This window comes from Mizuhopecten yessoensis, unplaced genomic scaffold, assembly GCF_002113885.1.
Source record: "Mizuhopecten yessoensis strain PY_sf001 unplaced genomic scaffold, ASM211388v2 scaffold8213, whole genome shotgun sequence".
Classification (NCBI taxonomy): domain Eukaryota; kingdom Metazoa; phylum Mollusca; class Bivalvia; order Pectinida; family Pectinidae; genus Mizuhopecten; species Mizuhopecten yessoensis.
In genome coordinates, this window is record NW_018407435.1 from 1,940,039 (window position 1) to 1,966,642 (window position 26,604).

At 38.5% G+C, this 26,604-nt stretch overlaps 1 protein-coding gene across 3 annotated transcripts; it reads left to right on the plus strand.

Annotated features, from left to right (window-relative positions):
* The first annotated feature begins 7,434 nt into the window (after positions 1-7,434).
* On the plus strand, positions 7,435-26,400 carry LOC110455360. Of its 3 annotated transcripts, none has more exons than XM_021505448.1 (3): positions 7,435-7,865; positions 20,292-20,348; positions 21,801-26,400. In XM_021505448.1, exon 3 carries the CDS (start codon positions 22,835-22,837, stop codon positions 23,795-23,797), a length of 963 nt encoding a protein of 320 aa, XP_021361123.1. In that variant the 5' UTR covers positions 7,435-7,865; positions 20,292-20,348; positions 21,801-22,834; the 3' UTR covers positions 23,798-26,400. The 3 variants fall into 3 exon arrangements, with proteins under 3 accessions (XP_021361123.1, XP_021361124.1, XP_021361126.1); XM_021505449.1 differs by lacking the exon at positions 7,435-7,865 and adding an exon at positions 8,000-8,021; XM_021505451.1 differs by lacking the exon at positions 7,435-7,865 and adding an exon at positions 8,651-8,669.
* The last annotated feature ends 204 nt before the right edge of the window (positions 26,401-26,604 follow it).

A 26,604-nucleotide genomic window follows, 5' to 3' on the forward strand; every position in this document is an offset into this window, starting at 1 on the left:
CGCAATGTCATACATCTAAAGGCTAAGTATAACGGTGTTGTAAGTCTTGCTTTCTGTAGGAATGTCTGTCCATATTCATCCCTAACTCGGTGCAGCATCACATTCAAAATGTTGGTACCAAGAAGTATAGGCACTGATAAATTATAGGGGCTATCAGGAACCACTAAAAATACACCTCTATCAACATAGTTGTCCTCACCATGAAGGCCTGTTCCATCAAAAGTAATGGGAGCTTCTACAATTCCTTCATATGGAAGATCCTGGCCATCTGCACACTCTATTTTAAGAATGGTGTCCAATGGTTTAATCTCTCTGTGACTCAGGTACTGATTATAAAATCTCATAGACACTGTAGACACTGTAGATCCAGAATCAAGAAGAGCTCTGACTAAATGGCCTTCCATCATAACAGAAACCTCTGTCGGTGGTCCAAGTAAATCTGGAGGCTGATGAGTGGTGTTATGGTTCCCTCGTATCTTCTGGCCTATCGTCTGCCCCTTGACGATGGCCTCTGTCCGTTTAAAGGTTTTCTCATATGATCAAGTCTTACCCTGCAGCCAAGGGCTATATGTCCGATTTGACCACATCGGTAACATACGGGTTCCGGACTATCATCATGAGTGGGAGGTACTGACGGGTTAGCATACTGCTGGGTTCTATCACCAGATGATGGTTGTTGGTAGTTCCGAGTAGATTGTCTCTCTGCCATCCATGGGACTGGTTAGGCTGTCCGTTCTTCGGTTGATCCCACTCTTTCTGCCTTCTCGGGTACTGCTGACTGTCCTTCAGAACTTTCACATCTGCTGCGAGTTGTTTTACTATAGTTCTAATTTCCTTCATTCCCCCTTCTTCAGATGAAGTGGTATCAACAGCTGCTTTGGATGTAGCTACAGATTTCTTGAAATCAGCCTTATCAGGTTGTCGTTGGTAATAATCCTCCTCAAAACGACGAATAGCTATCCGAAGCTCATCAAATTCCTTTATCCTGTCAACTATATGTGCTGTAATATCCTTCAAGGGAGCGCGAAGTCCCTGCCACAACATCGTACACAGCATGCTATTAGCCTGGGTTACATCCACTTATCCTCCCTCTACAGCTTTATATAGTAGTGTCTCCAGTCTACAACTCCAGGATGATACACTCTCATCTACATCTTGTCGAGCACTGTAAAAGTTAGCTAAGTACATCTCAGTCTTCACTACAGCACCATAAATACTGTCCATCTTTGTTAAAACATGTCCAGTGGTGACGGATGCTGGCAATATAGACCTCACTCTTAGTGCCTCTCCCTTCAAAGAGCTTCGGATGGCTTGAGCCACTGCATGTTCTGGATGTCCTTCCTTGATAATGCACTCCACCTCCTTTCTCCACACCTCATAAGGAACATCCTTCTTGTCTTTATCTCCTGAAAAGTGTGATATCTTGGGGAAATGTTGAATAGCAGATGTGGTGTACTGTGTATGAAGTTGAGTCTTGATACCAGCCTTGCTATCCTCATTTTCCTCATCCTGTTGTTCCTCTGATGACTGAACATGATCCTTCATCCAAGTCTGGAAATCTTCTAGAGTATCAAGTTTGGGCTTAATCTTCATCGTCTTGAAATGTGCAAGCAACATATTCGCCTCATCCTTATTCATCTCCAAGTCCGACATGATGAATGAAGTTACACACAATGCACAGAAATAAACAATGAGCATTAATAATTACAAGTATAATGATACTAATAGCAGAAGTAAGAAAAAAATAAACAAATTTGATGCTGAAAAATAAAAGTTCAAATCTAAAAATTAACAAACATTCAATGCAGTGACTCTATACTAATACACATGTAAACAGAAAAGCCCAGAAACAAATACAATGACACAAACAACAGACAAACACACAATAAAGGCAATATAAAATATATCCAGGCAAACCGCAGTAATATCACAGCTACATTATCACAGTATCATATGACACAGGCAAATACCAAATAAAATAAAAAACACAACTGAATAAGTTCAATAACTCAACAGATTCAACCAAATCACAATTAAGTAAACCTGCTCAGAAAATATCACAAATGCACAAAAACTGCCAAACTAAGTCACAGTCATGTCAAATGTCACTAAGAAGACACAGTGATAGTATTGTGCAAAGTTTAAATGTAAAAGGAGAAAAAAAAAATATATCAGAAAAAAAATCTATGCAAAAAAATTATAAAAAAAAAATCCACCTATCGTTTATTTTTTATGAATGTATTCACATATCAATAAAGTTAACCAAAGAATCAATGTACAGAAAAAAACGAAACAAACCTACAACCTCATTATCATAAATAAATAGGTCATGCTAATTCAACATTTCATCTTTCTAACTCATGCATGGTATATAAAGTCACCTACAAATATTTCACACGTAAAGGTGACAAAATTACAGAATACAAAAGAAAATAATGTTGTTGTTTTATGAAAGTCAATGTCTTTAATTCCGGAATATCCCTGGAAGATAATGGTACAGTCAGTTCATAAATACCTGGTCTTTTCTGCCGAGAATATTACATTTATAAAATCCACAGACAAATCTTTTTTTGAAACATGGGCGGCGCCATCTTGGGAAAGTCAGTATCCGTAAAATGATTGGAATTAGCGAACACAAACACACTGAAGAAATATATCTCCATCACAGGAGCGCTTGAAACAAGCGACCTTGACCGGGTCGGTCACAACCGGAAGCACACATACGTGGTCACGTTATGCGCATGTTAAAGGCACAGGCTCTGGTACAAACAGTATCTGCGCTGATTTTCTCACTGGAGACTCCAATGTAGCGGGGTGGTTTTACAAATAACCAAGAGTTCTTTGAGATTTATGTTTATTCCATTTCCACAGCACAGATATAACATGGTTCATTATACTAATGTATATGTATCTACCTATACACTAGGATATTGAACCATGTTATATCTGTGCTGTGGAAATGGAATAAACATGAATCTCAAAGAACTCTTGGTTATTTGTAAAACCACCCCGCTACACCCATATAAAAAAAAAGTTCCAATAGGTAGTATTTTAAACTTCTTTTTTACAGGTGTGTGAGATGACATTCTCCAAAACGAGGGCAGGTGAACCAGTGTGGATAACCCCATTTAACCAGGACAGTGGTAAACGTTAACACTATATCGTCTATGGAAAATCATTTGGTTCTGCGGTCCCTTTATGCACTTTCCCCTCGAAATTATTATTTAAAAGAATAGCCACACCACGTGAATTTGATTTAAAAGAACTAAAATAACAATGATATCACCATTCATTTCTTATGAAATTTTCCTGATCATGTGTAAAATTGGTGTCCTGAAGACAGTAAATATGAGAACATGTCTTTCCTTTTGATTTTATTACCCAAGCCCTGACAGTTCGCCGATAGCACAGTGACAGCACTCATGTTTTATCAGTTGAAACCTTAAAACTTAAGTTTATACCTCCCAAGACACAGATAGACAAAGAAATGCAATATAGAAAGAAATATATACATAAAAACATATCTTTTAGATCATGAACAAAACATGACTACTGCTCAACACTTACACACACTCGATGCACTATTTTCCAGGATACGAGTCTCGTTCAACCAGATATATTACTAGTCCTGATAAGCTCATCATCAAGTCAGCTACATCTGGGGAAAAACACGCCAGCAAGAAGAGTTCCTCAGATTGTTTGGAGATCCGACACATTCAAACATACCAATGGCACCGATAGTTACAGACATATAAACAAAAACCCTTGTTATACTGAACAGTGAATGTGGTAATACTGGACAGGGCCGTGTCAAGTTTCTTACAGTTAATTTCCTGTTTCATAATTGTTCTGTTCAAACAGTCGACTATACCACACTTGTGTATGTTATATGAGGGGAGATAACTCAAACAAGCTTCTATACATAAACGGGTATCAGAATACTTAGAGTACAATCTGCACTTCAAGATATACAGGAAACAGGGGAACTTGTTGAATACACTGAAAAAATACCAATGAATGAGTATTTAGAGAAATGTGTATTTGGGACACAACGACAAGGAGTCGGCTATGAATCAAACCATTTCTGTCAAAATATCCCCAGCTAGTGACACAAATGTCAAAGTTACATCTGATCAGGAAAGTGTTTGTAAAATCTTCATGAATGTTTTGCAAATGCTGTGGATACCTGTTAGAGAGCTAGATAATGATCTATGACCTGGATATACAAGTGTAGATTGATATAAAAAAAATAATGGATATCTGGATTTTTTTCCTTTCACTCCAGTTGAAAGATATACAGTAACAAAATTCTGGTCAAAAATGCAATTTTAGAATCATGCAAGGAACCCTTCAGTACAGTGTTTGCAAATTTTATAAACGAACCTTTCATATTTTCTTTCTTTCAATACATGTACTTTCCCTGGTGATATAAAAAAGTGAAAAGGTCATACTCATTCTTATAAGAAAGATCTACTCGACAAATCCTAATAGTATAGGCCTGATTGTGCAAGATAAGTTATCTACATACTGATAAAGAAATAGGACTTCAAGGAACTCTTCATATGGCGCAGTGGAGGGGGGAATGTTCGTCTCCTTCAGACATACATGTAACATTATCATTAAGTTAAAAATACTTACATTAAACAAACTCATTGGAAATTTACATTTTTTGTCAATTTCTTTGGCCACTTCTCTACAAGTGTCCCGTTTCGCGTTCACTGACGTTGCTGCTAACTTTTGATCATCTCGAATTCAGCAGATAGTCATGTTTGCTGACAAACGTTTTGTACCCATCGTGTTGAAAGTAAAATAATCCGAAGCGGGTTTCTGACGTTGGTTTACACCCCTTGTCATTTTTGTTGTTGCTGAAAGTTTCCGAACATAATCACATGATCTTTTGGCTATATATAGTAAAGAGACAAGATGGTTGGGAATAAGATGGTGACATCTGAATTCAAAATAAATAGAATCGAAATCGATACAAGGTGTTTCTAAAACATGTTATTTGTATAGAAATCAGAGTATGATTATGTAAGTTTTTGTGGGATCAGCGATAAGGCGCGGTGTCTGTAAGATATATTCTGCACTCGCCAATTTTGTTTTTACTTGTTGGAACATAGTCCAAACCCTGTAATTTTCATTTATAGAATATCTATGGTCAATATTTTTATTTTTATTTATGGAACATTTACATATACTCTCTTATGCTTAATGTACACAAGTAATTTGTAGAATCGTTTGTTATAAAACAAGGAGCTGCACTTAGGCCCATATTGTTTATATACATATATTTACATTTGCATGGCATTTTCACTATATAGGCTATTTGAAAGCTGTGTCGTTGATGGGACTTTAAATACCATGCACCACGAGACATAACTATTAGCGTATTAATACAACACCGACCGAAACTACAATATCCATTGTAAACAAACATATGACGGCTGCTAAAATATCGCTGGGCATCATGAAACATGACAATGTAATTGTAATTGTGTAAAAGAAAATGTTAAAAAAAACACTTTTATTACAACAATAACAAGACCAGCGTCTGCAATATCGTACAAAATGCACATCGGTTGAAGTAACCAATGCCGGCAATGGAAACAATTTTAACACTCATGCAATTTATCAGAAATATCGTCTGTTACACTGCACTGATCCACAGGGGTTCGTTACAAATGTCTGAAATATAGATATGTTATGGATCTACTGATATGAGTCACAGCACACATAAACATGTGTATTTCAGACATTTGTAACGAACTCCTGTGCTCTGTCGCAATCCTCAGCTTCTGACGACATGTCAAATAACGAGGCTGTTGTAGAATCTACCGACTGTAGTCAGGTTCCCATATAACCAACAAATAAATTCACGCATGGATTCTTCACAAGTTCGAACTTTATTCAACTTCCAAAAAATAACTCCCTCGTGGAGGGCAAGGTCGGATTACGGTGTACACTGTATTTATCCATGCGCTAAATTTGTTCCGGGGAAAAAATCGAAACAATTTCAAATCTTACTTTCAGCTCAGAGTTCTATTGATAAACTTAAATCACCCTATAGACATACCATACGCAATTGTATTGATACTGAATTGTGGAATAAAATTGAAGTGTTTGTTAAAATTTCAAAGTACTACTTTGTTTGCCAATCAGCACGCGACAACACGCTGTTCCAACTATTGAACGAATTTGTGTGAACTGTCGATAAGGCGGGAATTTTAAATTTTAGATATCAAATTGCAAGTTGAAAGAGAACATAAAAGGCAGAGAAAATGTGAATACAAGTATTGAACTGTTTTTGTAATGGTATATATGATCCATTTGAATGACACAGCTTTGTGTCATTCAAATAGATCATCAATACCATACAAAAACATTTCAATGCTTAAATATATTCTACGATACTCAAAACTGAGAAGCTATTTGTAGATTAAATATTATCGTATACGCTATATCAATGCAAAATTGCGCACATAAATCATATCCAACTCTTAGCATGAAAAAAAACGAAATTCTAGATTCAGCAAATTAATCGTTTGCAAGTTTTATCCAAAATAGCACAACTCCAACAAATGCCAGTAAAGAAATTAACGCCAATGAGGACTGTTGGCCCATAATAGTTCGGCAAGAATGATATCGGTATATCTATTTGTTTTAAATATCAAAGCTGAAAATAAGCAGGATGTGACGCAAATAATCATGGAAAGTGGTGGAGGTCATGATCGTAATGGTTAAAGTCGAGCGTTACTGCTTTGGTACGTAAAACAGGTATCTTTGTTCGTTTAATTGTACTCCAAAAGACGATGTATAAAGAAAATCCATACCGACCGAAATTTATGTTGGTAGTTCATGCTACATTGCAATTGATTTATATATATATATGTTTCATATTCATAAAAAACCACCAACAGTCGCAAAGTTATAAGACAGGAAAAGTCACAATTAACGGACTCGTATTTATTAACGTTTCATTTTCCGAAAGAAATACTGTAGAAAACTACATTATCGCGTTCAAAATCTTCCTCGAATATATATTCCCATTCATAATTATTGATAATACTGTAATAGCATTCTCTAAATTACGAAATCGACCATTCGCGAATAAAATCTACATGCAGGCACAGTCCACGAACTAGACGCCTTATTTACGCAGAAATAGAGTAATTAAAAGTACATTCCCCTGTAACACTTCAAAAACTTAAACAAAAAAAAACATATTTACGCTAACAGCTGTTAGAGGATTGCCATTGGTATAGAATTGTATATCAATATATTTTATAGATTGATTATTGATTATTACACAGAGGGAATGGATTTTAAAGTCGGTATGTAAGGTTGATATAATGACAGGTTGTAAATATATCAGTCTAGCTTGTCTATCGACGCTAACAGAAATGCCACTTAATCCTATACCTAGCACACGTTAGCATGGTCAGGTTTTTTTATAAGAGGATAGGTTGTATTCGATCAGGTTTTACGCCAGGTGTATTACAAGTCTATCCACCGTACAGGTAGAACTACACAACAAACTCTACATTTAAATATATATATTGTAGAGAATGTTGTCGACGCTTGTTTACATTTAAAACACCCATATTTAGGTAACAGATCGGTGAGAGTATAATACGTGTTCTTGTATATATATATATATATACAATACATGATCCAACCGTCAGGCGCGAGCTGTTGATTTTTCCGGAGTGACCACCGGAGGCGGAGATTTTTCGTGGAACAGTACGTGGTTTTGACCACGTTTTTGTAGAACTTCAGGACATCAGAAAGTGACGTGTTTGACCAGTGAAATAACATTACAGATTGGACAAACAGTAACGAATCCTACGTTTTCAGCAGTGGAACAGGTAAATATATGTATTGATTATTAATTCACTTTAACTTGACAGCTAAGGTGTATATTTTTTATATAGTGTGATTGTCGAAGGTACATCTTACCAGACACACAACGGAAAAAAGACGACGTCGCTGGCAAACAACTGTCCGGACACCGGACATTCGTAGTGAGTTTATAGAGGTCAACACTCTCAGTGATTTTAACTGCGAACAATGAGATTATCTGCCCTTTAACTGTACAGAATATTGGTTAGCTTTGTACTGTTGAAACATGAAGTTAGTTCATCGCCAATTAGAAAATGTGGTTAAGATAGGCGTAAGGAGGGGGGGGGGGGGGGGGGGGGGGGATTGGGCATTGGGTGGTTGGAGGGTCTATGTGTAAAGAGCTAGGCCCTCCGCCTGTCACTTTCTTTATAAAGCATGCTTATTTCCTCTTTTTTTCCTCATTTGTACCGCCGCCTCCCCTAGTCTCTGGTCCTGTCCCGGGGTGACATGTAATTTTGGGACAAGCATTGTACGTGTAAATTACAGAGGAGTAGATCAACATTTAAAATGAACTAAACAATTAGATGTACTACACCTGGGTGTCTCTGGAGTGCACACTCAAGTGTACAATAACGCGTGTACGCCTTTGTTCTTCTGGGGTTAACGGTAACACACCTGGTTGAGTAATTGAATGATACGCAGATGATTATGGTCGAATCTTAGCTTGTTTTATCACGTTCGTCTATCTTATATATACCTGGCAGACTTACCTGTCCCCCACCTGTCATCACGTCAAGGGAGACAACCCAGACAGCAAGATACGAACACGGGTAGGCAGTTCTTATTTACAATGTTAGCTTTATCGTCACATAACGTATACTATTATATTTTTCTTCCTGGTGATTTGGTAAACAGAAAATATGATTTATCATGGTTAGCCTTGGACTTGTCTGGTCCTGCGAGGCCTCTCTCCGCCTCTACGTCACTAGGACGTTGAGAGGGTGTAACACATCAACTCAAAAAGTACTCCAGAAGAAAAGTTGGTCCGGGTTTTTTAAAAACTAATTTTGAAAATCAGGAAAGGATAGTTAGCTTTTTAAAACAAAAACTGTTTTACTAAATAGTCAGATATTGGGCGTTATTTATCTGGACATTTTGAAATAAACGTTGTGGTAAGCTAACAAAACCGGTAAATCTAAATGATTTATGCAGGCATTGTTGTGACCTCAAGCGGCGTGTCTCGTTATGTTCGATCATGTAATGTGTTATATATCTCCGTGTTAGGGTTTTCGTGTTACGGTAGGGTATGTGAGGCCCAATACACTAAGGCCTACCATGGACTTAACTTTCACCTTAGTACTGCGTCCGTCAGTTTTCAGTTATTATCATTCTTAACAGACAATTGATGAAGTACCGTCACATACATCATTAAAAAGACTTAGGTATAAAATTGAAGGACACCAGTTCATCATTTTCTATTTTTATTTGAGAGTATTAAGGTACAGAGTCCAGCGCTTTTTGTTGTATCTCCGACGAAAAAAGAGTTCCAATTTGTTCAGTATTTCTAAATAAAGAATAATATCAAGCTATCGAACTAATGAGGAACGGGGACCTTTATTTAAGAGTACTGTAGGTGAGCGTTGCGATTCTACACGAAAGGTTTCTATGAGTTTAGTTTCTTCCCTTTGCGAGCTATCCATCTTCCATTTTTATACTGTTTGGTTGGCTGTTGGAAAGTTTCAAATTTGACCACTGGAATTTATGTTTTTTTCATTTGTTCAATTTCATTTTTGCATCTAAATAATCAAATATCGAACTAAAATGCGTCGCAAGAAGTATGCTTTTTTAAGTCCAGAAGATAATTGAAATATTTTTTCTAATGATGATACTGTATTTTCACCTAATAGAACATTTCACCGTAGGCATATAAAGTCTTAGATTTTTTTTAAATTGAAGCACGAGGATCATGGCGTTATTGAATCCCTGAATAGCAGCTAAAGTAGGTACCATGTCGTGATTACACGACTGTTTAACTAGCAACACGAGCACGAACCTAGACTACCAGTCTACCGGTAATTATGATTAATATCGAGCTATCGGCCTAACTAGAAACGGGGACATTTATTCCGGAACAATGATAAGCACATCTCTTAAATATACCAACACCATAACAACGACTGTCAATTATAACTAGTGTTTGAAGTAAATATAATTAACTCGTTTCTGATTCATTGATGATATATTGGAGAACATAACACTTGTGACCTTTCATGTGTAATAACAAAAGGCGATAATGGAGTGTTCGAGGGGTGTCCTCTCTAGATCTAGACGTACTCAGAGTAATAGATAGGTAAACAATGACATACCATGCTGTGACATAACGGTAATGGACCGATATTTACTGCTGTGGAGTTATATAATCTATTTTACGATCTATATCTATACTTTCAGTTGTAAAATGGTATTACATTACTGTTGAAATTAACTGTCCCGTTATACATGCTAACATCGCACTGCCGAGAATGAGTGGTCCGTTATAACGTGCTGAAATCTCACTGCCGAGAATGAGTGTTCCGTAATACCGTGCTAACATCGCACTGCAGAGAATGAATGTTCCGTAATACCGTGCTAACATCACACTGCAGAGAATGAGTGTTCCGTTATAACGTGCTAACATAGCACTGCCGCTAATGAGTGTCCCGTTATACCGTGCTGAAATCGCACTGCCGAGAATGAATGGCTCGTTATAACGTGCTAACACATCAATGTCGAGAATGAGTGTCCCGTTTAACCGTGCTATAACACCTCACTGCCGAGAATGCGTGTCCCGTTATACCGTGCTAACACCTCACTGCCGAGAATGAGTGTCCCGTTATACCGTGCTAACACCTCACTGCCGAGAATGAGTGTCCCGTTATACCGTGCTAAGACCTCACTGCCGAGAATGATTGTCCCGATTTAAGGTGCTAACATCGCACTGCCGAGAATGAGTGTCCCGTTAAAACGTGCAACATCTTATTTCCGAGAATGAGTGTCTCGTATACCAGTTCGGTAATATTAGGGGTAGGCACCGGAACCTATTTCCCATCGTGAACGACCAACCATTGAGCGAAAATCTTTACACTTTTATGTACATGCTGCCGTAGGCGGTGTGGTTTTATTATTATTTACAAATGTATCATTTCGCGTCCTCAGCCAAATGATCTCCCCTTAAACAAGTTATGAGAACTTAAAGCAACTATAATGTTAAAAATCACTGTTACGATATCATAGATTTTAGATAGGAAAAACAATGCAACATGTGCCAAAAAACTTACACTTCCCCTAGATTACACTTTCCAAAAAATTCTGCCAGAATATTTGATAACTGTACCAAACTTTCAAAATGTTATTCTGCTCCCCGTGCAAAAACTCATACATTGACGCTCGTACATGTATGTATATCTCAGTGCATACGTGTGTAGGAGAACGAAAACTAACATGACGAAACTATGCGAAGCGATCTGGAGTCTTTCATGACGGAGGATACAGACATGAAAGAGGCAAGCCAAGAAGTTTGCTTAAAAATGCAGCAGGTACATCTAGAAACAGGCAAAACAATGATTGATTCCGATTTTCCATAGCCGCTGTTAAGGTAAGGGTAGGATACTTTGGGTAAATCTAAAATTCGCCTGTTATACAAAATCGCTCATTGTCACGTTATACTTCAGCGACAAATTACGACTGCGCATGGTCTGTAGTTAAACGTAACTGCGGATGGTCTTTAGTTAAACGTTTCTGTGGATGGCCTGTAGTTAAACGTTACTGCGGATGGTTTGTAAGTAAATGTTACGGCGGATAGCCTGTAGTTAAACGTAACTACAGATGGCCTGTAGTTAAACGTAACTACAGATGGTCTGTAGTTATACGTCACTGCGCATGGCCTGTAGTTAAACGTTACTGCAGATGGTCTGTAGTTAAACGTCACTGCGCATGTCCTGTAGTTAAACGTTACTGCGGATGGCCTGTAGTTAAACGTTACTGCGGATGGTTTGTAAGTGAATGTTACTGCGGATGGCCTGTAGTTAAACGTTACTGTGGATGACCTGACGTTAAACGTTACTGCAGATGGCCTGCAGTTAAACGTCACTGTGCATGGCCTGTAGTTAAACGTTACTGCAGATGGTCTGTAGTTAAACGTTACTGCGGATGGTTTGTAAGTGGATGTTACTGCAGATGGCCTGTATTTAAACGTTACTGCGGATGGTCTGTAGTTAAACGTTACTGCAGATGGTCTGTAGTTAAACGTTACTGCGGATGGCCTGTAGTTAAACGTCACTGCGGATGGTTTGTAAGTGGATGTTACTGCAGATGGCCTGTATTTAAACGTTACTGCGGATGGTCTGTAGTTAAACGTCACTGCGCATGGCATGTAGTTAAACGTTACTGCAGATGGCCTGTAGTTAAACGTTACTCTGGATGGCCTGAAGTTAAACGTTACTGCGGATGGCCTGTAGTTAAACGTTACTGCGGATGGCCTGCAGTTAAACGTCACTGCGGATGGCCTCTAGTTAAACGTCACTGCGCATGGCCTGTAGTTGAACGTTACTGTGGATGGCCTGTAGTTAAACGTTACTGCGGATGGCATGCAGTTAAACGTCACTGCGGATGGCCTCTAGTTCAACGTCACTGCGCATGGCCTGTAGTTAAACGTCTGTGCGCATGGCCTGTAGTTAAACTTTACGGCGGATGGCCTCTAGTTAAACGTCACTGCGCATGGCCTGTAGTTAAACGTCTCTGCGCATGGCCTGTAGTTAAACGTTACTGCGCATGGCCTGTAGTTAAACGTTAATGTATGGTATATAATTAAACGTTACTGCGCATGGCCTGAAGTTAAACGTCACTGCGCATGGCCTGTAGTTAAACGTTACTGCGGATGGCCTGTAGTTAAACGTTACTGCGGATGGCATGCAGTTAAACGTCACTGCGGATGGCCTGTAGTTAAACGTTACTGCGCATGGCCTGTAGTTAAACGTTAATGTATGGTATATAATTAAACGTTACTGCGCATGGCCTGAAGTTAAACGTCACTGCGCATGGCCTGTAGTTAAACGTTCCTGCGGATGGCCTGTAGTTGAACGTTACTGTGGATGGCCTGTAGTTAAACGTTACTGCGCATGGCCTGTAGTTAAACGTTAATGTATGGTATATAATTAAACGTTACTGCGCATGGCCTGAAGTTAAACGTCACTGCGCATGGCCTGTAGTTAAACGTCACTGCGCATGGCCTGTAGTTAAACGTTACTGTGGATGGCCTGTAGTTAAACGTTACTGCGGATGGCATGCAGTTAAACGTCACTGCGGATGGCCTCTAGTTAAACGTCACTGCGCATGGCCTGTAGTTAAACGTCTGTGCGCATGGCCTGTAGTTAAACGTTACGGCGGATGGCCTCTAGTTAAACGTCACTGCGCATGGCCTGTAGTTAAACGTCACTGCGGATGGCCTGTAGTTAAAGGTGTGTGCGCATGGCCTGTAGTTAAAGGTTAATGTATGGTATATAATTAAACGTTAATGCGCATGGCCTGAAGTTAAACGTTCCTGCGGATGGCCTGTAGTTAAAGGTGTGTGCGCATGGCCTGTAGTTAAACGTTCCTGCGGATGGCCTGTAGTTAAATGTTACCTCATGTGGTATTTTGGTGAGAGAAAAAAAGAACGATCGAAACACCTATATTGCGTTAAAGATGCACGTTTAAAAAAAGAAACAAACATTTTATATCTCAAATACAACGAAAAAGCACCCGCCGACCGGGAAAAGCCCATTATAATTTATTATCAAAATATTTTTTGACTTTTGTAAGTTTTTTTCGCTACCTCCTACTGAGCAAAATTCTGATCTCACTTATACACACATCCCATCACCCAGTTGCAATTAATCTTGGATCCTGTGTTAACTCTGTTGATCTCCTTTCCTAACGTAATCGATCATTTCTTTTCATGTTTTACTGCAAACTCTTTTATTACTTATGCATGTATGTTTTTACGATTAAATATATGTACATATTAGTGTTGACGTGTCAAAACAACAAGCGTCACCTCGAGCTCGACTCGAGACCTACTTCAGCGTTTTATGTTTGGTTCCTACACAAATATGCGCTTTGTGTTCCGAATTCGGTTACATGACCACATGCAGGAGTTCCCCAGGGAAAAAATAATTGGGAAACACTGCAACCAAACATTTCCTACTTTGTCTTTGTCATTTATCAATAAGCAGGTCCTATAATCGCCTCAAGCTTTCACGTAACCCTGATCAATTTATGAAAGATCGGAAAGGTTTTTGTCACTTCTCTTCAAAGTGGAATCTAGGGTTTGTTGTGGTGCTCAAAGGAGGGACGAGACTTGTTAAGTTATCGACAGTATATTGAGAAATATAATTCCTTTTGAATTGAAATTTAATTCCGCCCTGTCATATTCATAGACAACCGATATACACTGGTATCTCCGGTGTATTACACGCGCGCAATAGCATACAGCTTACCTGACTACAGCGGGTCAAGGGCACCGTATAATGGAATGTGATTTAAATTAGTTAAACTTTCCATAAAAGACTACAGTAAGTGCACACCAATTAAACCGCATTATGTTTAATCTCGTATCGTATTCATTAAAATCTCTTTATTCATAAACCGTAGTACATCTGAATGACACTGATAAATGTTTGATAAAAAATGAACAGCTCAATTTCTCTATGAAACCTAAAACATCATTCTATTCAAGGATCACGGGACGTAATGTATACACAGCTGACAAAACGCCCCCTGCTGATTATTTAGGATCTACTCACCGGTATAGTTTATCACGTGGTATTATAATGACATGGTGAATCCTATATATATTGCACGTGCTTTACACAATTATAAACGATTGTCACGTGACACTTAACTTGCTGCGTCTCGTTACACGTTTCTCTACTCCAACAATGTTAGAGGTTTTACACGGCGAAAAACTTTTGACAGGCGCCGCGTAACCTCTAACTGCCCATAGCTGATTTTCCCGATGCTGACGATCACATTTTCAAAGTTCGGATTAAGAAAGAGTATATCGTGTTTACTCACATTTAAATGGTCAAAAGGGTCCAATAAATATTCCTTTCCATAAATCCATGATTATATGAGAAAAATTTCGTGTCAAAGACATAAATAATGAGTTTTTCCTCATTCGAAGCGAAGCAGACAGCATTTGCCATGATTTTTCCGGTTAATACAAACATGGATTACATGTAATGTTTCACAAGCGGAATACAAACAAACTCCGTATTATTTCGTTCAATTTGAAATCCCCCTTGCTATTTTGTATTAATCCAGAAGCCATGTTTTAAATGTAGGTCAGAGATGTGCAACAACGACATGGACATGTATTTTGAGTGTTCTATTCCGTAATATACTATATATTTGTGTCTGTGACATACATATGAGATCTATATTATATAAACCGTGAGTAGACATCGTTGTCATGAACTGTTAACCACTTAAGTGAGTTTTTCAAGCCGATTTTGTTCCGCACGAATTTCGGGCGGAAACTGCATCAAAGAAATAGTGCTTCGGAAATGAGAGGTCGCAGTTGGCAAAATCATATCCGATTGAAAAAAGGCCGACCAGCGGCCTCTCATGTTATGGGAGTAACGTTTTCCCTGACATGTTTCTTTGTCACGTGACCCTTACATGCAGTGTCCCATTGCATATGTGTCGTTCTGCCACGTGTGTTTTTGTCACGTGGCACTTTAAGATGATAGGACACATTACACGTGTAATACTAGTACTTGTATCAGTAATCGCACAGATGGCATTGTACATTTGTAACGTGACATTATAGATGCTGGGTTCAGCTACACGTATTCGACCGGTGTGTGTAATTTCGTGACACGACACGTAAGCTGACGCGTTTCTATGTATATATGTAACAATGTCACGTGACAACCTGGATGCTGCGTCATATATTGCACGTGCTAGTCACAAATACTGATTTCCGAATGCTTAAAATATGTGCAAACCACACCAAACGTAATTAAGTTCGATTACTAGTAGTTCATTGAGATTCTAGCTTAGGTGAAATGAACAAACAAGTCTCCTGTTACGATCTAAGTGTATTAAGCATGTCTGATAACTAATAAAAAAAATTCGTTATTAGTTAATTACTCGCCGTGAGAGTAATACACCTCTATTATGACGATTTAAACTTATCTTATACAAGATCATATTATTAATTGGATTTCCTTTATTACTTCGAATTAATTAGTTTATATGGTATACATGCACCGGGTCTTAACGTTGAGTGGAATGTATACTGTTTGATATCATTGTGCTTAAACAGCTGTGCAATGGGCACCTGATGTCGGTTGAGAACGCAGACAGTTTCGGTTTGTTGCATTACGAGTGTTGATATCCAGTTTAAACGTTTACTCGAACAAAAAACAAGTAAATGGGCTTAGAAACTCGTCCCTGGCCCCAGACCCAAGAACGTTCCTTAATGTAGTTGGTTTCCTTTCAAGCATTATTGCCACCAATTATTCGGGTAAAAAAAAAGTTTTCTGAATTTAAGTTATGCTTTCGCAATTAAAAAGTATATTTAAAAAGGAATTAATTTCCTTACGTGCAGGACTTTCGTAAACATACAAATTCAGATTTCATATTTTATATGAGGTTATCCAAGTCGGCTTTGATGTCAAAGACAGTGCCAAACTAGCTCCGCTTTGATGTCAGAGACAGGGCCAAACTAGCTCCGCTTTGGTGTCAGAGACAGTGCCAAACTAGCTCCGCTTTGGTGTCAGAGACAGTGACAAACTAGCTCCGCTTTGGTGTCAAAGACAGTGCCAAACTAGCTCAGCTTTGGTGTCAGAGTCGGTGCCAAACTAGCTCCGCTTTGATGTCAAAGACAGTGCCAAACTAGCTCCGCTTTGGTGTCAGAGACAGTGCCAAACTAGCTCCGCTTTGGTGTCAGAGACAGTGCCAAACTATCTCCGCTTTGGTGTCAGAGACAGTGCCAAACTAGCTCCGCTTTGGTGTCAGAGACAGTGCCAAACTAGCTCCGCTTTGGTGTCAGAGACAGTGCCAAACTAGCTCCGCGTTGGTGTCAGAGACAGTGCCAAACTAGTTCCGCTTTAATGTATTTTGGAGTCGGGTTGGGTATTTGGTTTGCTTTATTCTGTTCTGTTGTTCCGAATCGACCAGACTGAACACTTTGACCCTAGATCTCTGTTACTGACGTCATTAATCGGGAAGGTTTGTTAACTTCGATGAAATAGTGCACGAGAGAGCATGTCCCTCCGAGGACATCGTGTTAGTTCTATTTACCTGTACGACGCTAGTCTTTCTCTTTCTCCTCGACCAACACAAACTAACCCTAATTATGTCTCCATCAAACACATCTAGTGTTTACAAAGAAAATACATGATTAGATATCAGCTTTGTCAACTTAAAGATTCAAACAAGATTTTATAAATACATGTTTTTCGACTATCTTTGACAACTTCGGTATGTTGCTGTTTCGAAACCTACGCAAAGACTAACAATATAGAGCGATATTGTTTACAGGGCGCCGTTTTCTAGTGTCATCGGGACAGATGTTGTTTCTCGGTAAACATATCTTTATACTTATGATATTTATAAAATCGACCTAGCCAACGCTATTCATGGCGACTTTCTTTCAACAACACCTACAGCTCGTATTATTTCACAAATATGAATTCGTTTTGTATAATACAAACATTGTGAGGCGATAGATGCCGTGAAATATGAAATTCAGATATTATACTTTTATTTATTCATGTTTGACAAGAGAAAGAATACCAACACCCATAATAGGTTACCTCCGGACGGTGTATATATTCAGAGAGACCTGCAGGTGGGAAAGGACTGCAATACAAATCCTGTCTGAATTGAATAGATTTTCGATCTTAAGTCAGCTATGTTTATACAAAGCCTACTTATTTCAGATTGAAAGTTGTATATTTATATTCCATGTCGAGGGCTAATGTGGTTAATAGTGCCACGCTCTGTGGTAAATACCTCAACTAGACAGTTTAAGTACCCGAAACTAACGGCGTTATTAGTTTACTGGTACGACATTTCAACTCCCCCTCAAACAAATAGCAAGGATGGCAGTCACACTTACAGTCGTTCATCAGGCGAACATTTGGACCCAAAAACGTATTCTATTTTGGGTTTTTTAGTTTGATTAATATGAAAATATCAATAGTTTACCTAAAACTATTGTCAGGGTCACAAAGCTGTAAATAAACTAGACCATTCCTTTATATAGTACCTACACTTATACCTAATAAACCTGAAGAGTCATGTGAAGGGTGAAAGCAGCTTGTTTTTTAGTCGGTCGTTTGTATTATATATACATATGTATATACATCTACAGGACAAGGTGCTAAAAGGAGTAGAAAATCCTGTCAGAAAATATAAGCTTAAGGTTTGTGGTTTTGAGGAATTCAGACCGACGACAGTAATTGTACCCTTTGTAAATATCAATTAGATATAAATCTAAAAACATTTCCGGTCAAAACAACTTTTAAAGATAAATGTCAAGAATAATCTTTACTAGGTCAATGTTGTTTATAGAGATTAGAATTTACTTTTTTTCTATATTTAAAATCAATATAGCAAAAATTAACACGATTTAAGAATAGTTAGACATACCATACGCTAGCCATTGTCTATACAAACGATCGACTTAAATGACGGATCACACCTCTTATGTAGAATGGTAGAGGTAGAACAGAAACACATTGTAATATATTGCCAACACTAAACGAAAAATCAGAACTTAAAGACAACAGCAAAACTAGGTTAGATAACAACAAAAAGGAAAGCATTGCGAAGTCATAAAACGAGGCAAAATAGGTTGCCTTGGAAGGGGAATGGTCACATTGAAATTAAGGACACTTGTCTGTATATCACAGTGAGCGTCCTTTCATCCTGACTGCCATGGAATTCTTAAAATCTGAAACTACATTCTGATGACAGTGGTAACATTTCCACAGCGTGGATTGAAAGATCTTCGGAAGGAAACCTTAACTAATGTTTTGGCATACATGATACATATATACAGCTAATCGTGATACTTGGGACAGGCTCTGTAGTAGCAAATCATCTGACAAGAAAACTCCTCAAGATAGTGACCCTAAAAATTACGTTATATCATTAAATGCTTATTTTCACGGCATTTCTATGAAAAGATATTTTTCAGTAGACGAATTTACAAAGCAACATTTTCCTTGTCAGTCTTCAACATTGTACAATGACCGCCGAAACTCGAGCGCGAGAGACAAACACGACAATTTTATCTAAAAGTCATNCCACGCACACACACACACACACACACACACACACACACACACATTTCACTTGATGTTCATTTTTTCTCCAAGATGAGTGTTTGTAATCATTTGACAATAAGCGCCCCGGTATTATCCTGAATGTCCATTCCACGGTATCGTACCAACACGGCTCCATACGGACCCCTTCCTTGGTAACACACCACATGCATAGGTGCTTGTCAATGAAAACTGTCTACTGTAATGTATCTCTAATCCTTCTTTACTCCACTGGGTTGGGACCGGACGTGTAAAACAGTGTTATATTTGACAGGTCCGTCTTAACTGCTAGTACACTGCCGGTACTGAAGTATATGTAGATAACGCAAGAGTCTACTTCTTAAACTCTCCTTGGAAACAAAATCATTGAGAAGCTCTGCGACGAAACCTTTTTAAATTACAGCTATTAAACTTGAATAAAATACAAGATCATATTGACATACACAACTGTACTTGATCTGATTTTATCTGCGGGTAAAAAGTAAACCAAAGTTTTGACACGTGAAGAGAAAATCTCAAGTTGGTTCAAGCTAGCGTACACGTCATGTCATGCTTAGATCGTTCGCAACTGTTATCATTTTTCTGTATATGACAAGAAAATAACCCACATTTGGTGGAGGGAACTCTCAGTCGTGGTATTCCGGCTTGGATTTGTTGTAAAGGATCATGAAATCATCACGCTTGTTCTGGTACCTGTTGTTGTCATTAGATCGAAGGAATCCTCCGGCGTATGTTGTCTTTTGGATGTTGTTGAGCTGTATCGACCTTTTCCTGTTTTACACGTCCTCTGGCTTAATGAACTTTTAAATGTTTTAATACGTAGATGTCGTAGGACTGGATGGACTTGCCTAACTTGTTCTTGTCCACAAGATTCGTTTGTTCTGAATTTCCCCGAGTTGCTATGTTTGTATTGTGCTTTACCTATTCACATCAGAAATGTACTTAACGACGTTAGTATCTTAACAGAAATTTACCCATGTACCCATTCCTTCGTTTCAGGTAAATGGTTTAACGGAAATTTACCCATGTACTCATTTATAAGTTTCAGGTAAATGGTTTAAAAAAAATATCCATGTACCCATTCGTTCGTTTCAGGTGAATGATTGGTATCCGTCTAAGTTGACCGACTGAAAACCACCAGCACACCTTAAGGTAGGTCAACCTCATGATCCCTTAATTTCGATCATAATGGCAAATATAGATGCGTTTTTATGGTAAAGTTATTGTATATTATTATTAGGTTATTAAATTGAATGATTAGGCATTTGGTTCTTATCAGTGATGTTTTTTTTTTAACACTCTGTTGATATGTAAAAGCAGAATTAATTTCCAAAATTTACGGAGATATCATTTCATTTCTTGGTATCTTCTCAGAAAGTGTAAAATTAATGTTCGGAGAATCCAGTTTTAAACACAATTGAGTTGTTTGCTATTAATAAAGTGGTTGATCTTGCAATGACACAATTTTAGTCTTGGTTTTTGGTAATATATAAAGACAGTTTGAAGATGATTTTCCATTCATCATCACTGATCACATAAATTCCCTAATTTTGTTAATCATTCATTTGGTTTTACACAATACCTTGTATATGTTATTCGGACTTTTTCTAACATTTAATTTCTACGTTCAATTTGAAATATTATTATTACACTAAAAAACAAATATACGTGATAAACATACCTTAAAATAGCATACAAGTCATGAACAAGTGCATTTTAAACATTTTGCCAACACATTGCATGATACATGTGCTTATTTGCAGATACATTAGGGAGTGTTGATGTCTAGTTTGGGTCGTTATACGGGAAGGTAGAATGCACATGCAGACGTGATCTTATGAATGTCATCATTAAAAGACCCCGAAGTAGACAAATTAAGATAGCAAACTGTTACCTGCTTAAGGATAACACGATCGTGTGTGTGTGTGTGTGTGTGTGTGTGTGTGTATTTGATTACTAGTTCAGTCTACCCCACTAGATTTGAAACTGTACTATTTGAAGGTGTTAATGAAATTTACCATTTTTACTCCAGTTTACTCTGCTTCGGGAAAACTCCCAGGCAACTAAGTGACATTTTCTCCTTACGGTGATGACGATAGATCGATCACCATAGTTTAAGTTGTCTTAGTAATTGTTTTCCTTAGACAGATTTGTTTTGCATTGATTTTCTTCTTCATATTGGAAATATGGGAATCAAATTTAATGGGAAAGACTAAGGTACGGATTGTTAAGAATGAGGCATGATCACACAGACTGTTCAGAATGAGGTATGATCACAGGGGAATCACTAGAATGTATTGAAAATTGATCACGACTAGTGACAGTGTATATTATTGTTAGCCGCTGGTGTAAATGTACGAATATTAAATGTTTTGATGGAAGATATTCTGTGCGTGTCAGTCACATTTACACACGGAGCTTTTTTTCACACAAAAAAAGCATTTCCCCTTTACTAAAAGAGAATAACATCACTATGAAAATTATTGTAATCTTGTGAAAAATCTATTCAGATATCAAATCAATGTGGTCATTGTTCGAGACTCGTATGTACTAAGATATTGTCGTGACGGCTTAAATCCTTTCATTCCATTCGATCTTTTCCAGGTCTACATTTAAATGGTATGCGAGAGGCCTAACCAGCTTAGACCGAGCGGAGCAGTGTAGGCGTGATGAATACGGGTATTTAAAGCCACGACATGGACCGAACTAATACGTATTATGCATGCTGGTCTATATCAAGATATTTTTAACCTGCACTGTGCCATAACTACCGATGAAACCCTCATCGGTCCTTCATTCCCTATATCGACTGTGTCTGACTTCAAGTTTTAACCGATATACGGTTTCATAATGAACGGCGCGATGGAGCCAAACACGTTATTTATTGGAAATGTTTAATTTCTGAGCCCTTTAATAGGAGGTGTGTGTGTATTGGCGGAGAAATTTCGTGCCTGAGCGGGTATCTTGTGTACATCTAAGAGACTCTCCACAACGTACGGGCCTCCATTCTGTGGATCGAACTTCAAGGTACTGGTTATCAATCGTCAGGAGTACTGTATACACTGGTCAAGTCTCCTACCGCTCGGAGAAGTGGAGATACAGGGTGCGTGTGTGAACTTTAATAACAATCGATCTCAGCGCTCAATTATAATCGCTAAAATATTTACATATCCAGCTGGAGTGTAGATGTGCCATTGTCATACACATATTAACACTGACTGGACGTGGACACGGCGTCTATAACCACGTCATCTAGCCCCACAGGTATCGGGAGGTGAAGCCGCACAGGAGGAGGTGAAGCCTTACAGGTATTAGAGAGGTAAAGCTCTATATACGTGTAAGCCCTCGTGTACCGACAGGTGAATGCAATTTTTACTCATTATTCCTGAACACACTGACATGAATTCCTTGTGCTGGACCTGATCCAAAAACACAACGACGTAATAAAGACATAATTGAAAATGCAATTGAGCATTTGTAAGGTGAAGAGGATGTTCAAACATTAGAACGTGGTTAGCTGTTTGGCAGCGAATGTAAGTAGGATGATAAGTTCAACAAATACATTTGACAGGAATAGAATAAATGGAAAGTGGTATGGGTAATTTGAATAACGTGTATATCATTAACCGACTCTTCAGATGTTTGCCGATCAACAGAGAATATCGACAAGTGGATATTCTAGCGCGAACTATTCCGCGGATAAATATGGGACGGAAGCAGCCAACGATTTACGGAGACATTTAATAGGCGAAGAGAGCAATGCTCGTACGGAGTTAAACCGCACCTCGTCACCGAATAATCGGCCAGCAAAGAATCACCCCTCACCACCTCTACACGACACAATGGTATCCGGGGGAGGGTTCGAGAGGAAAGTGTCGGGAGGTGTGGGCGAGAGGATGGTGTACGACCTCGTCTCGCGAAAGGATACCGCAAGGAGGAATCTGATGGGCCATCTGTACACCAGACAACCAGTGTTAAAACGTAGCTATTCCTTTGTGGCTGGTGAACGTCCGGCTACGGAAACACTACTTCCTTCGCTACAGAGAAGAGAAAAACACTCCGCCATTAGTTTTAATTCCGAAAGATATACCAAGCCTGGACGGAATGTAAACGTACGAGACCTTAAACAATGGCAGTCTGATAAAAATGCAGGAAAAAGAAACGGATGTGTACAGCCGGGTAAAAACGGCACCCCAAACCAGAAAGCCCTAAACGGCGGGCGTCCCGGAAGTCACCAGATAAGTCTTCCAGAACTTATAAACGACATCAACATGTCGTCCAGGCTCCATTCTCCCGGAGACTCGGACGGAGAAGATTCCGCTAGTGCACATGGACACAAGGGACCTCTCGATTTAATACGCAGCATGGATATGAAACCGGCAAGTCCGGTAAAGTCAAAAGCGGTAAGATATAGACCGATTACCCCAGGGGTTATAGAAAAATTAAATAAATTGAGACTATCGTCCAAAGTACGAACAGAGCAGTGGGTGAAAACACTTCCTTTGGACTACCGAGCTGCATATTCAGAGACAGACGACAATCTAACGGAACCTTCAGAACATTCACCGAAAGAAAAGGAATGGATTTATACAGCAACGTGAAGAGTGTGTTCTGGTCGAGTGTGATCTACAACTGTATAAAGATAGCATCTGATGTGAACTGCTGTACGATATATCGTTTAGTGTGAACCACAGCTGTACGAGATATCGTCTTGTGTGAAATCAACAGTACGAGATATTGTCTTGTGTGAACATCAAATGTACGATATATTGTTAAGTGTGAACCACAGCTGTACGAAATATCGTCAAGGGTGAACCACAGCTGTTCGAGATATCGTTTCATGTGAACCACAACTGTACGAGATATCGTATCGTTTCACGTCTAGTGTGAACCACAGCTGTACGAGATATCGTCTAGTGTGAACCACAAATGTACGATACATCGTTTAGTGTGAACCACAACTGTACGATACATCGTTTAGTGTGAACCATAGTTGTTCGAGATATCGTTAAGTTCGAGATATCGTTAAGTGTGAACCACAACTGTACGAGAAATCGTCTTTTGTTGACATCAACTGTACGATATATCGTTTAGTGTGAACCATATCGTTAAGTGTGAACCACAACTGTACGAGATATCGTCTTGTGTGAACCACAACTGTACAAGATATCGTTTAGTGTGAACCACAACTGTACGAGATATCGTTAAGTGTGAACCACAGCTGCACGAGATATCGTCTAGGGTGAACCACAACTGTACGATACATCGTTTAGTGTGAACAACAGCAACCACAACTGTACGAGATATCGTTTAGTGTGAACAACAACTGTACGAGATATCGTCTTGGGTGAGCAGCAGCTGTACGAGATATCGTCTTGTGTGAACCACAACTGTACGAGATATCGTCTAGGGTGAACCACAGCTGTACGATATATCGTTTAGTCTGAACCACAACTGTACGATACATCGTTTAGTGTGAACCACAACTGTACGAGATATCGTTAAGTGTGAACCACAACTGTACGAGATATCGTCTAGGATGAACCACAGCTGTACGAGATATCGTCTTGTGTGAACCACAACTGTACGATATATCGTTTAGTCTGAACTTCAACTGTACGATACATCGTTTAGTGTGAACCACAACTGTACAATACATCGTTTAGTGTGAACCACAACTGTACGAGATATCGTTAAGTGTGAACCACAACTGTACGAGATAACGGCTAGTGTGAACCACAACTTTACGAGATATCGTCTTGTGTGAACCACAACTGTACGAGATATCCTTAAGTGTGAACCACAGCTGTACGATACATCGTCTAGGGTGAACCACAGCTGTACGATATATCGTCTTGGGTGAACCACAACTGTACGAGATATCGTCTAGGGTGAACCACAGCTGTACTATATATCATCTTGTGTGAACCACAACTGTAAGATACATCGTTTAGTGTGAATCACAACTGTACGAGATATCGTCTAGGGTGAACCACAGCTGTACGATATATCGTTTAGTGTGACCCACAACTGTACGATACATCGTTTAGTGTGAACCACAACTGTACGAGATATAGTTTAGTGTGAACCACAACTGTACGAGATATCGTTTAGTGTGAACCACAACTGTACGAGATATCGTCTAGGGGGAACCACACCTGAGGTATAGTTAGGTCTGGTCTTGGCGTTGATGTGATTACGTGACTACGCAGTGATGTATTAAAATATGTCATTACAACTGTGATAATGTGTCTTAAATAATTTCTGTTCCAGAAAATATATGCACGTCAGCAATTATTTCAACAAGTATTAATGAGTTGAATTTAGATAGTACATATCAGCGATAATTAGGAACTATTACAATATACTGTAAATAGCTTATTTTTTGCGATACTTATCTATGCTATTTTGGTATAAACAATCTATTCGCAATTATCATATTTGTTTCAAAAAACCTTGCAAAGTTTTCATGTAGATGCCAAAGATGATTTTGTCCTTTTGTAATATAATTTGTAGATAACATTACTCTCAGTTAAGGAATGAAATTGTTAAGAAAAAAAAAGAAAAAAAACCCGGTAAAATCGTTTTGGTGTTCGGCACGTGTCGGCCATTTTCAATTAACAATTCATTGGAAAAATTCAAAGCGTAGAAAATTATTCTTTTACCGTGAAATCCCGTAAAATCCTGTCTTGTTATCTTTATTCCAGAGAAAATTGTGAAGGCAAGTCAATTATAAAGTAATGAGAAATATTTGCAAGTCATTCTCTTATGAGAATGATGCTAATCTGATTGACCGAAAATTTAACTTTTTTTGTACATTAATAATATATAGATATTCGGGCGTTATTCTCACTATCATGCTAAAATAAGCCAAACCTTTCGCGTAAGGCCCTATTTAGTGGTGCCTGATCATTGAGAAATCGATGGTTTTGTATATCTTATATCAAACAGTTCAGACAACAATGGATTATCAGCCAGCTTACTGAGAACAGAGGCCAGAGTTCTTGTGCAATCATATTTTTTGAATTTTAATCCTTATTCACATACATTCGGAAATGCGGTTTCATATATTCCCCCCAAATTTTTATATTCGTGAAAGCAATGATTGCAATTCCCCCGAAGAAAGGCGAATACATGAAGCTCGCGAGAGATAAACAATTTACAACATTTGACACTTCTTACATATATGTATAACTGTAGCTGTTTGAATATGTGTATGTAAGAAATAAAATATCGATAGTCATAATTATATTGATTTTGCTGTCAGTTGCTGTTTTAGCCAGGCGTATGTTGGCCCTGAAGATAAAACTTATTTCATGTATATTTAATGGAATTTAATCAAACGAATACATCTGGTTTGTCGGTGGTTAGACATATTTAAAGCAGATATAATATTATTTACTATCCT